At 40.3% G+C, this 15,319-nt stretch overlaps 1 protein-coding gene across 9 annotated transcripts in view; it reads left to right on the forward strand.

Annotated features, from left to right (window-relative positions):
* MPP7 (MAGUK p55 scaffold protein 7) overlaps nt 1-15,319 on the forward strand; it is a 356,856-nt gene that overhangs the window by 313,586 nt on the left and 27,951 nt on the right. For 8 of the 9 annotated variants that reach the window (XM_059711505.1, XM_059711486.1, XM_059711523.1 and 5 more), the window contains one exon: nt 4,107-4,277. The exons of the other annotated variant lie outside the window; for it this stretch is intronic. In XM_059711505.1, coding sequence (XP_059567488.1) covers nt 4,107-4,277 — 171 coding nt within the window. The remainder of the gene's footprint in view (nt 1-4,106; nt 4,278-15,319) is intronic. 9 annotated transcript variants of the gene reach the window in all.

The raw sequence follows: 15,319 nt of genomic DNA on the forward strand, positions 1-15,319 counted from the left end.
GTTTAATTTAGTAAACTTTTACCAAACACCTATTCTGTACCAACCAGATACAGCTAACATCACCAGACCATCCTGTGGAGCACAGTCACCATTTCTGATGTCCAAAGACCCTCACATTAGAAATCTGTTTACTTTTTTCTTTTATCCACTATCCCTTTATTGTTTACAATGAAAGCAGAAACTTTAGTTAATGGTAAAGACCCAGTTAGGTTAACACTGTCATTGAAAATCGGGATTTATCTGTGATTTGTGGATCAGAAAAATTTCAGGTTTTCACGTTTGGGCTTTATTTAATTGCTTTGGATGAGACATTTACGACCTAGTTAGAACTATTCCTGTGCCAAAAGTTGTAGTGGCAAAGAAAACCTTCCCTTCATACAAGGAATAACTGTGAAGGCATTTCTAGTTCTACCGGCTTATCCTATAATTGCCTTTCTAGAGATAAGAACCGTGTAAACCTGAAATTAGAACACAATGAAATACCAGCATAGAAAAGTTAGAACAACTAATGTGTTATTTCTGTGCTAAATCAGAAACTATCCCGTTATACTGGATTGCAATCTTGGCCAGCAGTCACGCGTGACAGAGTTAGGGTGGGATTGGGATGGGATAAGTAATTTCTGCAAATTAGGCAGAGACCATTGCCTGGATACCACTCTGCTAAAGCATTGGAAAAAGCAAGAATCTCTTGGAAATAGCAAGAATCTCGGTTACTCCTGGTGTGGTGTTGCAATGACTCTGAGATATATGTAGGGGTCCCTTTTATGGATTCTTTCCCAATATCCCAGAAAACAGAAAAAATTAATGTGCAGTGTGTCCTCTGATCCTTTACACAGAAGTTTGAATTGTATCTGCATGTGGGACTTTAGAATTCACACATGTTTTCTTCCTCTCAGGACCAGGATGGCACAGTGCCCCTTTTGCTTATCTCAAATCTCATCTTATGTAAAATACCACTGTGTTTTATACCACTTACCCTGTTCACTTTTTTCTCTTTATCTTTGATCAAAGAGTTTTAGAGCAATTATCGTCCTCATTTCAAATCCTTTGTAAATGTTTCCCCTCAAATAATCTGAGTATTTCCTCAAAATCAGAATGAGACTTGGTGGTCCACAGGAATATATTATCAGATTTACTTTTTCATTCTATTCTCAGTATGTTGATTGATTTTTATTAAGCTGAAACTCCCTAGTCATTGATAATTGTTTTTTAATATTGCCTTTATTTGGAATCCTATTAACTTCTTAAATCCAATGCTATAATTATTCTTTTTCTTTATGTTCCCTAAAATTCACAGAGATTAGTTATTATAGTCTTATATTTTGTTATAAAATAGATTTATTTTTAAAGTTTTCTCTGTGTCAAACTCAATCAATATTCTTTTTAAAGAGAATTTTTTTTTTATGTTTTGGCCTGACCAGTGTGGCTCAGTGGTTGAGTGTTAACCTGTGAACCTGGAGATCACAGTTTAATTCCCAGTCAGGGCACATGCCTGGGTTGCAGCTTGATCCCCAGTGGGGAGCTTGCAGGAGGTAGACGATCAATAATTCTCTCTCATCATTGATGTTTTTATCTTTCTCTCCCTCTCCCTTCCTCTCTGAAATTAATAAAAATATATTTTTAAAAAAGAGTAATGTAAAAAAAAAGTCTTTAAAATAGATATATAATATATATATTGTTTTGTACTATAGAGCTGATGCAGAATATACTATATGTTTTGATAAGTAGGTTGTTTTCTCTGTCTTAAAGTCTGGATTTTTTTTTTATTAAATCTTTATTGTTCAGATTATTACATTTGTTCCTCTTTTTTCCCCCCATAACTCCCCTCCTTCCAGTTCCCACCCCACCCTCCGCCCTCACTCCCCACCCACTGTCCTCTTCCATAGGTGCACAATTTTTGTCCAGTCTCTTCCCACATCTCCCACACCTCTTTCCCCCCCAAGAATAGTCAGTCCATTCCCTTCCTATGTCCCTGATTCTATTATAATCAACAGTTCATTCTGTTCATCAGATTACTTATTCACTTGATTCTTAGATTCACTTGATAGATGCATATTTGTTGTTCATAATTTATATCTTTACCTTTCTCTTCTTCTTCCTCTTCTTAAAGGATACCTTTCAGCATTTCGTATAATACTGGTTTGGTGGTGATGAACTCCTTTAGCTTTTCCTTATCTGTGAAGCTCTTTATCTGACCTTCAATTCTGAATGATAGATTTGCTGGATAAAATAATCTTGGTTGTAGGTTCTTGCTATTCATCACTTTGAATATTTCTTGCCACTCCCTTCTGGCCTGCAAAGTTTCTGTTGAGAAATCAGCTGACAGTCATATGGGTATTCCCTTGTAGGTAACTGAGTTTCTTTCTCTTGCTGCTTTTAAGATTCTCTCTTTGTCTTTTGCTCTTGGCATTTTAATTATGATGTGTCTTGGTGTGGTCCTCTTTGGATTCCTTTTGTTTGGGGTTCTCTGTGCTTCCTGGACTTGTAAGTCTATTTCTTTCACCAGGTAGGGGAAGTTTTCTGTCATTATTTCTTCAAATAGGTTTTCAATATCTTGCTCTCTCTCATCTTCTGGCACCCCTATAATTCTGATGTTGGTACGCTTGAAGCTGTCCCAGAGGCTCCTTACACTATCTTCGTATTTTTGGATTCTTTTTTCATTTTGCTTTACTGGTTGGGTGTTTTTTGCTTCTTCGCATTTCAAATCTTTGCCTTGATTCTTGCGCTCCTCTGGTCTGCTGTTGGGAGTCTGTATAGTATTCGTTATCTCAGTCTGTGTATGCTTAATTTCTAGTTGGTTCTTTATCATAACATCGAGGGTCTCATTAGATTTCTTGAGGATCTCACTACATTTATCGGCGGCTTCTAGACAGTTCTTAAGAGACCTTAAAAGTGTGGTTCTGAACTCAATATCCTCCATTGACAGTTTTGTCCTGTTTCTTTGTGTCCGCATTTTTTATGCTTTCTTGGTGCACCCCCTTGTGGTCTTTGTGCGCAGTCTTGTTGTAGTTAAGCCTTGGTTGTTGGAGGTAATACTGGTGGGGATTTGACCTCCAGGCCAACTCTAAAGTCTGGATTTTTGAGAGCGTATAAAGGTTGGTTTGGTTAAGAGTTGATTGCACAGCTTATGAGTTCTTGAATGATGCATATGGTAAATGTCACTATTCTAGAAAAGAAATAAAACCAGAATACTGCAACAACATGAAAATCAATCAGAATGAAATGGGAATTGACTGAGGAAAGGAACTCTAGCTGAGCTTTTTAAGCCCACATGTTAAGTGATAGCAGTGAGTTGGAGGGGATGCTTTAAGCAGACATAGCATTTATTTAAATACTTAAAAATTTATCTTAGCAAAAGATATGACCTGTTGATGAGTACACAATTGAAACTATGAAACATTTTCAAATTTCAGTAGGCTTCAGATCATACTAGTAAACACATAGAGTTTCCATAGAAGAAGACGTAAGGCAGCTAGGCCCATGATTCCATTCCCCTGGAATCTCATGGAAGTTAAATAACTTGCTTTTAGGAACAGGCTAGATCTATCAGTCTGATCACACGCATAGGCCTGTTTGACACTATGCTTTCCCTAATTTAGTTTTCTTTCTTAACAGTAGATCCTGTCTGTGCCCCAGGTATGTTGTTAGGCTATGCTTAGAATATGACATGAAATATTCCAGTGTTTATGAATGAGATAATCCATCGTTTATATTTAAAATGTTTTTAAAGTGCTTTTAATTTTTTCTTATCAAATGTGTTCATCATTCAGTCCATGATAAATTATCCTCATGCTTTCTGACTTCCTTATTTTGCTTTATAACAGTTATTTTACTCATTGATTTCTGAAGAAAACTCTATGATTTAGAACCAAATAAAATTTATGTCATTATAGCTATATATTTAAATGTTAGGTAATTATCTTATCAATTGTTATTTTAATGAAATTGTGTAGCATCTATTTTTATTCTCTTACTAAGTGCACTTGTAACAATAATATGGTGTAACAAAAATCTGATGCAACTTTGAGGGTTTTTAATTTTTGTTTTTTGAGGGGGTTTCTTTTTTTAGTTCTTATTACTAGAAATATATTTTTTTCTATTTACAGCTGGTTTTAGAAGAAGTTTCCGTCTAAGTAGAAAAGATAAGAAAACAAATAAATCCATGTATGAATGTAAGAAGAGTGATCAATATGATACAGCTGATATACCCACATATGAGGAAGTAACCCCGTATCGGCGACAAATGAATGAGAAATACAGACTTGTTGTCTTGGTTGGTAAGTGCGTTTGTGTGTAATTTGGATGAAATAAGTGAGAGAGTAAGAATTTCACTTCATAGAACATCGTACTTGAAGTTTCCAGCTAAAAAATCTCACCCATTGTTCACATAAAGCCCGTGCCCCTTCAGGGCGCCGAGCTGAGTATTTCCGCCCAGGGCCTCCCTCGGTCAGGTCAGCAGGTGTTGGCCCTGCTTTGCCTTCACTGCACTGTCTAGGCATGGCCGCTCATTGCACTAGTCATTACTGTCTTACTTTCACTCTCCTTAAAATTCACCAGCTATTCCGAAGTATCCCAGGCTGATTTTCCTTGTTTTTTATCCCTCTCCACTCTGTTACTTGTTGGGCAGCCCACCTGGGTTAGTCCTCCCTGTCACCAAGGCAAGGCCGGGCTTGACCTTAGTCTCTGCTCTGCCTTCAGACTTCAGGCTGCCTCTCGGTGAGTTCTTTGTGGCAGAGACAGCATCCCTGTCAGTGCTCAGAGGGAGGAGCCCTCCCTTTCCCATGGGCCTCAGCCTCTGCTCCAGGGCTTCTCAAACTTACACACACATCGAGTCAACTGGGCATCTTGTTAGCACAGTGTCTGATCTCTCCCGAGTTTCCAGATACCCAGGCTGATTCTGGAGTGCCTTTTGCTTTTCAGCTGCTGCTATTGGTTACAATGCAAATGTAGGGAGGCTGTACACACAGGATAGCCTGGTTACTCTGTTGAAATGGGTTCACTTGCCATTACCTTCTTTTGTTGGTGGTTGTAAACTGGCTGCAATTTATTTTGATGTCACACTTATTTTGTACTTTGTTATCATGTGTTTAAATGATGATTTTAAAGCCTTTGGTTTTGTCCAGGATTTGTTCAGTGATATTTTAGATTTGGTATGTCTGCTTTAATCTATGGATTTATTATTATTTTCAGCTTGTATTATAAAATTCTTATATGAAAGTCCTTATTCCCTAACACTTTATTTCCCTATTATGGAGCAGTTTCTGGTATAATATAATTTTTAATTTTTTAATCCCACCCTTACCATCACTGTGGCCTTGATTTCCCATAGTGGAAACTGATTTAATTGTGTGTGTTTTTTAATCCTTACCCAAGGATATGGTTTTATTGATTCTAGAGAGAGAGAAAGGAAAAGAGAGAGAGAAACATGCATGTGAGAGAGAAACGTTGATCAGTTGCCTCCTGAATGCACCCTGACTAGGGATCAAACCCATGATCGAGGCATGTGCCCTGACTGGGAATCGAACTCACAAACTGTTTTTGGTGCACGGGATGTCGCTCCATCTGAGCCACCCAGCCAGGCTGTAATCCTCTCCTTTCCATCACTGTGACCTTTTTGGAGCGTGATCTTCCATAGTGAGAAGTGGCAGCCAGGGTTGTAGTATGTAACTGTCCTTCAAAAGTGTTTCCTTTTATTCGCTTCCTTCTGTGTGGTCATTGTTCAGAAAACCTTTTAACTTGGTTGTGTAGCACATTTGCAGTATTAGACTTTTAGAATCTATTTTCTGGCGTCTATTACATCCTGTGAGGTGGGTGATGGAGACAGGGAGAAACAGGCCTCTGGGGCAAGGAAGGCTGCCTTCCAGCCAGTTCTGCTCTTCCGTAACCATGTGACACCTGAACATTTCAGATTTTCTTGGGCATTATTTTTCTTCATCTGAAAAATAAGGATAATAAGAGCATCTGCTTTCTAGGTTTGTTTGAGTGTTAAATGAAATAGTATTTGCAAAGACTTAGATCAATTCCTAGTACCTCAGTTAGGTTTTAATAAATAGTAACTCTTCTATTTTAACTAAAAATATAAGTTGAATGTGAAATGTTAAAGTATGAATAGGTTTCTGCTGAATTTGATCATTAGTGTTCCAAATACTTATAAATTGAAATAGATGATTTAGCAATTTATCAACTAAAAGGAAATCAAGCAATGGACTTGAATTTTGGAAATTCTGGATTGTTCGTGAATTAGCTATTTATTTTTCATTATTGTAGAAATCATATACTTAGGAAATAGTTCATTGGCTATTACAACAGGTGTAGGAATATAGAAAGTGTATAAGCATCCTGGTCCTCCTCAAGACTAATTTGTTTTTCTCAGTGTTTTCAAAGCCATTGGGAATAATTGTGTTTGCTTTGAAACTATAAGATAAATACTAGAGGCTCAGTGCATGGATTCGTGCACTGGTGGGGTCCCTCAGCCTCACCTGTGCCTTCTCGCAATCCGGGACCTCTTAAGGGATATACTAGTGTGTGAAGCAGCAGGTGGCCGGGGAGGAGCCTGACCTGGGCCAGGTGCCACACCACTCCTGCTCATCCCGGTCCAGCAGCACCTGTCTCTGCCATCGCTCAGTAGTGCTTCCGCGGAGGTGGGAGAGGCTCGCGCTGCTCCAGCTGCGCTTGCCAACAATGAGCCCAGCGTCTGGTACCCATTGGTCATCTGAATGGTGTCCCACTATGGGATCGCACTGACCACCAGGGTGCACCTCCTGCGTTGAGGGTCTACCCCCTGGTGGTCAGTGTATGTCATAGCGACCAGTCAAACAGTAGACTGGTTGAGCGGTAGACTGGTCACTTAGGATTTTATATATATACTAGTGGCCCAGTGCACGAAATTTGTGCACGGGGGGTGGAGGGGGCATTCCCTTAGCCCAGCCTGCACCCTCTCCAGTTGGGGACATCCCTCTCGCAATATGGGATCACTGGCTCCTAACCGCTCACCTGCTTGCCTGCCTGAGTGCCCCTAACCTCTCTGCCTAACTGCTTGATCACCCCTTACTGCCTCTGCCTGCCTGATCGCCCCTGACTGCCTTCCACTGCTGGCCTGATCTCACCCCCAACTGCCCTCCCCTGCTGGCCTGATTGCCCCTAACCCCCTGCCAGCCTGATCTCACTCCCAACTGCCCTCCCTCTGCCTCAGCCCCCACCATCATGGCTTTGTCCGGTTGACCTGGTCTAATTAACATAATAACCTTTTATTAATATAGCTAGATTATATAGGATAGGATTGCTTAAATGGTGGGGAAAGCCTTTTTCAGCAGGAGGAGATGCTCTTAGCAGACAAAAATTAATAACCCCAATATCTGGACTGATAGCCAGCCATATGCACTATACTGCCAAATCAGTCATTAAAAAATTGAACTGCTTTCTTATACCTTACACCAAGCATCTATTGCCCATAAAACACCTCCTCAGCCCCCCACCTTAGATTCTGCCTTCGCAGTTCACCCAGGTTAGGTTCTGATTGGTCAGTTTTGATGCCAGTCAGCATCAAAAGCTCCGCCTCCTAGGCAGCCATTGGCTCCTCACACTTCACCCAGATTTAGTTCTGATTGGTCGGTTTCTATGCCAGTCAGTGTCTCCAGGTCTATCTCTGGGCTTGATCAGAGGGGCAGGGCTGATCAACATCCACCCCAGGCTGCTGGGGAGCTGGCTTTACTGCTGCTCTCTTGGAGAGAGATAGGCAGGGCTGCTGGCAAGGCTGCGGATCAGACCCTGCTTCTCTCTCTCTCTGGGCCTCGCCAGCAGCCAAGGTAGCCACTGATCAGCCCCGCCTCTCTTTCACCTTGAGGGGTCAGCATTTCAGCCCCCTTGCCAGTCCCCGCCCACCGGAGCCTGCTGTGCGCGCAGCCTTGGGATCAGTGGAGCTTTCAGTCGTTTTGGATGTTAAGGACCCTGGGTTTGTTAAGAAGGTACATAGTTTTTATTTTCCCTGGATTCTTACCACAATATTGCATGATTTTTATTCTTGGAGATAATGTTCAAGAAATTAAAATCTAACAAGTTATTAACATGGCAAAACTATGAAAGTGGAGGACTTTGAGCTTGATCAGAAGTATTTCATTTCCAAAGCCACATTTCAGCCACTAAAACATCTCAGTGACAGTTTGTGTTATATTCCCTTCTGCATTTAAAAGTATTTTCCAAAAAGTACGTTAAGATCAAATGTTAGGCATTTAGTTCATTTTTCTACATAAGTTTTATCTTTGGTGAAACTTGACTTTTAAAAGGAAAGTAATAAAGCAAATAATGTGTGTTTGCAGGGGAAAGTAATAAAGCAAATAATGCGTGATAGAAAGCTTTCGTGTTCAAAAACTGTAAAACACTTAAATCTTAAGCCAATAGAAGAGCAAAAATTCATCTTGTGAATATTCAGACAATTTGTGACTTGTTCTGTTTGGTTACAAGGCATAAGAGGCAATAATAAACGTTCCTTTATGTTTCATGTTCTTAGTTTGAGCAGTAAGTACTGTTCTGCCCTCCTTTGTGCTGACTTTTATATTCTGTGTAAAGACTTTGTGAGGTGGTTTGAATAGACATTTATAAGACTGTCATAATTTTTCCATAAAACTATAACAAAACAAAAAGGTATCCCACATAAAGCATAGAGAAAAGTAACTCAAAACTAAATGTGAGTGTTAATATGTTTGTTAGAATTCCCAAAGCTTTAGTTGACCTTTGATTAAAGGCTTGTAGGAGTTATTCTGCTCTATAGGGTTTTATATAGGTACCTGTAAATCCCAAAGTCATCATTGGATTTATGAGTGTGGGATGGATTTAAAATTATAATCCTTGTATATAAGATGTAAATATGATCTTTATTAGAATCTTGTTGGGTTTTTTTATGACATCGGTTGGTCTTAAATGTTATACTCCAGCTTAATTTCTGGGCACCAATTACAATTATGTTTATTCAGCTGATTTCTATGGAGTACCTACTAGATCAGGTACTTCCTCCGCACATGGGTTTGTTAGTGAACAGCACAAACATTTTTACCCTTGTGGTGTTTACATTCTAATGGGAGGAGATACACGCACCAAAAAATTTATAAGAAATTAGTAATAATAAAGTTAATTGTATAGTTGTTTAACTGTAATATATGCTGTAGAAGCCGAATAACCAGTGTTACCCCAATAAATTTAATATGATTTAAATTGAAAAATAAATTAAAAAGGAGACAGTTAAAGCTAAGAGGATTTGGAGGAATCAAGAATTTTTGATTTTGAATCAGAAGATCATGGTACCTCATTGGAAAGGCCAAATTTTTTAACAGACTCTTGAAGTAAGAAAGTTGTCCATGCTCTCTTCTGCTTAGCTAAGGAAGACAGGTGGTTTTATTTTTATCTTTTAATTTTGCACTTTTGTCATAGCCTTGAGGTAGGAGTGAGACAGGACTTGGTTTACATAAGTCTAGAATAAATAGCTGCTTTGGAAAAATGATGCTCTTTCAACAAGCTCCCCACTCCCTTTTTCTTTTCTTCTTTTTTTGACAGTAGCACTCAGGTGATACTTCACAAATAGCATTTTTTTTCCCGACAGAGAAAAGAAAATCTGAGCCTCTATCAGGGCTTGTTGCTAAGTTGCTACATTTTCTATACAGATTGATTCCCGGGGAACTTTAAATTTAGTGTTATAAACAGATTTGTCCCTCTCCAGTCCAAAAATCCAGCCACCCATTAATGTGATTATTATAAGACTGCAAGTTAGATATAAATGATAGTATGGTTGTTTTATTTTATGCTTAGAGCAACAAAAATAGAAGTGCTACAATATGATAAGTACATTTTTTACAACATGTGATTGATCTGAGCAATACTTAGAGATTTTGCTTGATTTGTCTTGCAGTAAATCAAATGAGTAAATGTGTTTTTAGGTAACAAATGCAGTTTGGATATTTATTGCAGGTTCTAGTAATTCTGACATTTTTCTCTGGATGGTAAGAGTAACAAGTCTGGCCAATATCATAAAAATCTCCTGCATGCCTCCTACTGGGGATTGAGCCCACAACACGGGCATGTACCCTGACCATAATCAAACCAATGACCTCTTCGTTCATGGGTCAACACTCAATCACTGTGTAACACTGGCCAGGCTAATATGCCATTTTTATGTTTGTGCCAAGATGTACGAAGATCAGTAGCAAAAGTGAATAGTGCTTGGTCAGAACAACAGATTTCTTTCTAATATATAATTTAACATTGGACATAAATCCAAATAAGAATGTATTTTATATTTAATGCATTATGACTATTACATGGATATCTAGTGTGTTACAACAAATTTGGCCTATTTGCACCTACTTGTATCTCTCTTTCTCAGAAGTTCCTTTCCTAACAGATTACTAACACTATACTCTTTAGCATGGTTATTGTCTTTTTATGTGTATTTATTTACATTATTATATTCAATTTGATGCTCATCAGCCTTAAGAAGAACTACAACTAAGTTCTATGATGGGCATGTAATAGTGATATTTTAAAGCAGTATATGTCTAAATGCTCCTATATAAATGAAGACCAGGAATTTACATATGGATTTTTAATTTTTTTTCTCTTTCAGATAAAATTAAAGGCATTTTTTTGAAGTTAATGCGAATATTTTCTTAAATGTAAACTTTTAACTAGAAATTTTAGCATCATTTAATTGATACCCTAAATGGACTATATTTCTTTGGTTGAAGTAAATAAATGTTTATATAAAACCACATACAACACTGTTTCCTACTTTCAAGAGTGAGTTACTCCTGGCTGGTTTGGCTCAGGGATTGGACGTTGACCCATGCATGAACCAGGAGATCACGGTTCAATTCCCAGGCGGGGCACATGCCTGGGTTGCAGGCTCAATCCCCGGGGGGGGGGGGGGGGGGGCGGGGGCGGTGAGGGGTGCATGTTGGAGACAGCTGATCAGTGGTTCTCTTTCATCAATATTTCTCTCTCTCATGGGTGCATTTAATTAGTAATTCACTAGTTAGTGAATTACTAATTAAATGCAGAAAAGTAATTAAAAATATGCCTTTCTAATCCTAATTATCCAATTGACATTTTTTTACAAGAATTTCAACTAATTGGATTGATACACATGGCTTTATTCTTCCCAGAATTTGCAAAGTGATTTTATAATTTACATGAAATTTTGAAAAATGTAACAGTAATACTTACATTTCTGGTTTGAATAGAAACATTCTTGCCCTGACCAGTGTGGCTTAGTTGGTTGAGTGTCATCCCATGCACTAGTCACTGGTGATTCCCAGTCAGGAAACATGTCTGGGTTGTGGGCTTGATCCCTGGTAGGGGGAGTGTAGGAGGCACCGATCGATGGTTCTCTTTCATTGATATTTCTCTCTCTCATGGTTGTATTTGGTTTTTTGTTTGTTTGTTTTTAGTCCTGAATCAAGAATCCTCATAGATGTGCCCAAGTGTGTATTACCCAGGCCTGTGCACACCATCTTCATGAAGTTGAGTTTAGACTTCTCAGAAGTTCTGCACAGAATGAGTTTCGAGATTCCCCAGATTGGGCTTCTGCCATGTTTCTTATTCAACAAGCACAGATAGCCATCACTACCTAAAATGTGGGGTAGCGTGGAGCAGGGTAAAAAACGTCATGAAGTTATGGCTTAGCCAGAAACAGACAATGGAGCAGCTGGCTACCCGATTTGGTGTTTCATTGGCATTCTTTTGATAAGGTAATTGGTAGAATGGAAAGAATGTAGACTTTAGAGTCTGACAGACAGGCTTTGAACACCTGTTAAACAACTCCAGATGTGTGACCTTAGAAAAATTAACCTTTGATTGTCTTAGTTTTCTCATCTGTAAAATGAGGACAATCCCTTTTTTGCAGAGATGTTTTGAGGATTAGGAATGGTGTACGTAGACATGTGACATGCTTGCCATGTAACCACATGACACATCCTATCTAATAAAAGAGAAAAATGGTAATTGGCGTACGACGATACCCTTTTCATTGGCTAATCAGGGCTATATGCAAATTAACTGCCAACTAAGGTTGGCAGTTAACTGCCAACTAAGATTGGCAGTTAACTGCCAACAAGATGGTGGCTAATTTGCATATGTAGGCACAATGCAGGGAGGCGAAAGGGAAAGCAGGAAGAAGCCCCCTGCCACTGACAGTGATTGGAAACCCAGGGGGGAGCTAAGAGCTGGGGGGCAGGGCAAAGGCGGCCCTGGGGCCGCCTTTGCCCTGCCCCCCAGCCATGATTGGAGAATCAGGTGCCTTTGCCACCCTGGCCAGTGATAGCAGGAAGTAGGGGTGGAGCCAGCGATGGGAGCTGGGCACGGAAGCTGGCAGTCCCAGGAGCTAGGGGTCCCTTGCCTGGGCCTAAAGCGGAGCCCACGATCGCGGGGCCACTGCAACTGCGGGTCCCCGCTGCCCGAGCCGGACACCTCAGCCAGAGGCGTTAGGCCTGGGCAGGGGCGGAGCCTGCAACCATGGGGAGCTGGGGGTCCCCTGCCCAGGTCTGACACCTCTGCCAGAGGCCTCAGGCCTGGTCAAGGGGCCGATCCGGTGATTGGTGATCAGAGGGTGATGAGGGTCAACTCCTCTGGCCGAGGCATCAGGCCTGGGTGGGGGGCGGAGCCGGGGATTGGGGGGATATGATGGTCCCCTTGCCCAGGCCTGAAGCCTGGGTCAGAGGCGTCAGGCTTGGGCGGGGGGTGGAGCAAGCGATCAGAGGGAGATGGGGGGTCCCCTGCCCAGGCATGATTCCTGGGCCAGAGGCCTCAGGCCTGGGCGGGGGCCAGAGCCAGTGATCAGGGGGAGATGGGGGCCCCCTGTCCAAGCCTGACACCTCTGGCGGAGGCATCAGGCCTGGGCAAGGGGCCGATCCTGCGATTGGAGGGTGATGGGGGTCAACGCCTGAGGGCTCCCAGTATGTGAGAGGGGGCAGGCTGGGCTGAGGGACACTCCCCCCCCCACACACACACACACCCAGTGCACGAATTTCGTGCACCGGGCCCCTAGTGACTACATAATGCCATCGTTGTTGTCGTCATCATAATCATCTTCATCATCATCATTCTAAAACCTCTTGTTTTTTATTTAAATCCATGCTAGATAGGTAGTTTCCTTTGCTTCTCTTTATCATTAACAAGCACAATTGAAAACTATAACTTATTTATATACATATGCATAAATGTATTTTACCAGTTGTCATAAAAATTTATATATTGAAGGGGAAATGAATCTGTCCCATTGCAGAGGCACACAAATGAACCTAAATCAGTTTGCATCCTAAATTGACTACAGTATAAATAGATTTTGTATTATACTAGTAAATAGGAACCAGCCAACTAACAATGTGCCTAGTCCTAGACAGAAACAGGATAGGAATGTGAAATCTAAGCTGTGGTCTAAATGTCAAGATCTAAAGAGGAGAAACAGTAGAACTTCTCCAGTGTAAATGGCAGGACTGAGCCAACAGCCTGTCAGGGAAAATGCTGTTTGTAGCCCTACTGGGCAATTTTGTAGTAAGAAAGATTGAAATTTTATCCCTGTTTTAACCTTTTTGTGATGATACTCCCACCTTTGAAGTTGATGACCTCAAGTCTAATCTAGGGAAAACTTTTCAAATAAAATCATTTGCCACTGAACATTCTTGGCATACTCCATGAGTTTGCAGTGAAGCAGGCTCGCTACAAAGAGTTAGGTTATTTGAGAGCTAAAATTGACCATAGTCAAAATTTAAGGCCATCACATTAGAGACAGCATACTTTTTTCCACTAATTCAAACATACCTAGTTTTTCCTCCAGCACTCAAATAAATCATTGGGATTTTTTGCTGTGGGTAGTAGAAGAAATAAAAAAAAGAAAAAGCTAGATTCTCACTCAGCAAAGTATCTCACTTTGGGAAGCACTCCAGAGCTGATACTGACTGAAGAAACAGTAAATTCACATCACGCCTTTTTGTCCTGGGTGCCTCGTGTGTGTGTGTGTGTGTGTGTTTGGGGGGGGGGGTGAGGTAGGCAAGGACCCTCTATTTAAGTTTTAGTGTTTTGTTTGCTTCTATCTTTTTCTTTGAGCATATTTAATTGAGTTTGTATTATCTGTACAGAGAATATAGCCCCATTGTAATACCTCTTGTTTTTCTCATTTGTTTTCCATTTATTTTAAAAAGTAAGCTTTGGTACATTAAATATTTCTGTACCTTCATAGTATATAAAATATATACCCCCTGAATGGTGTCTGGCATTTTGTAGACAGTTACGATCTCATCTTCTCAGTCTCAAGTTTTACCTTGACGTGACTATATTTATAAGGGTTTCCTAGCCCTGGCCTATTACATTGCAGTCCTTGTCTGAGTTTAGGTAGATAGACTTCCTTCCCTTAAACTCACTATTCCAGATCTCTGTTCATCACCCTCCTCTCTGCTTTTCTTCATTTTAAGATCAAGAGAGCTAAGTTCAAATTTGAGCTCCACCAACTTCTCTTTGTGACCTTGAGTATGTTACCTAACTAACCATAGTATCTAGGCATTCTGGCTGCAAATGCTTTTTATCTTTAACTCTCACTTGTTTGGTCTTCTTTGGCTCATTCAACAAATTGTTTTACCTCCATCACAGCATAATTACTAAGTAAGTTTAAATAAATAAAACAAACTAATGAGTGCCTACAATTCACCAGCTAGGGAAACAACTGGTGAAAAAGTAGATGACACCTGTTTTCACAGAGCTCATTTCTGTTAGAGCAGTGGTTCTCAATCTTGGCTGCACATTAGAATCACCTGGGAATCTTTTTAAAATCCTGATTTCTGGGCCTCATCCTCCGGAAATTCTGTTTCTTTGTTACTAATGTTGTGGCCTCACACCATAACAAAGAAACAGAATTTCCGGAGGATGAGGCCCAGAAATCAGGATTTTAAAAAGATTCCCAGGTGATTCTAATGTGCAGCCAAGGTTGAGAACCACTGTGTTAGAGAATAACTTTGGAGTGGGAGTACAGGGAACTCATGGACTTGGTACCTGACCCAAATTTAATCTCCAGGGAAGATTCCCTCAGATGCCTAAGCTGAATCTTAAGCAAGAATTAGCACAGGAGAAGAAAGGACAGAGTGTTCTTGCAAAAGAAAGGAGCATGTGATGAGGACCCAACACAAAAGAGAACCTGCCGCATTTCAGGAAGCAGCAGAAATCGTATGTAGCTGGCGTGTGCATTGTAATGAAGGAGTGGCAAGAGTGAATAGTAGAAATATAAATGTAGCTCAAAATATCCAATCTCTATAAACCTATTAAAGAATTTATATTTGATTCTGTA

This window comes from Myotis daubentonii, chromosome 1 (genome assembly GCF_963259705.1).
Source record: "Myotis daubentonii chromosome 1, mMyoDau2.1, whole genome shotgun sequence".
Classification (NCBI taxonomy): Eukaryota; Metazoa; Chordata; class Mammalia; order Chiroptera; family Vespertilionidae; genus Myotis; species Myotis daubentonii.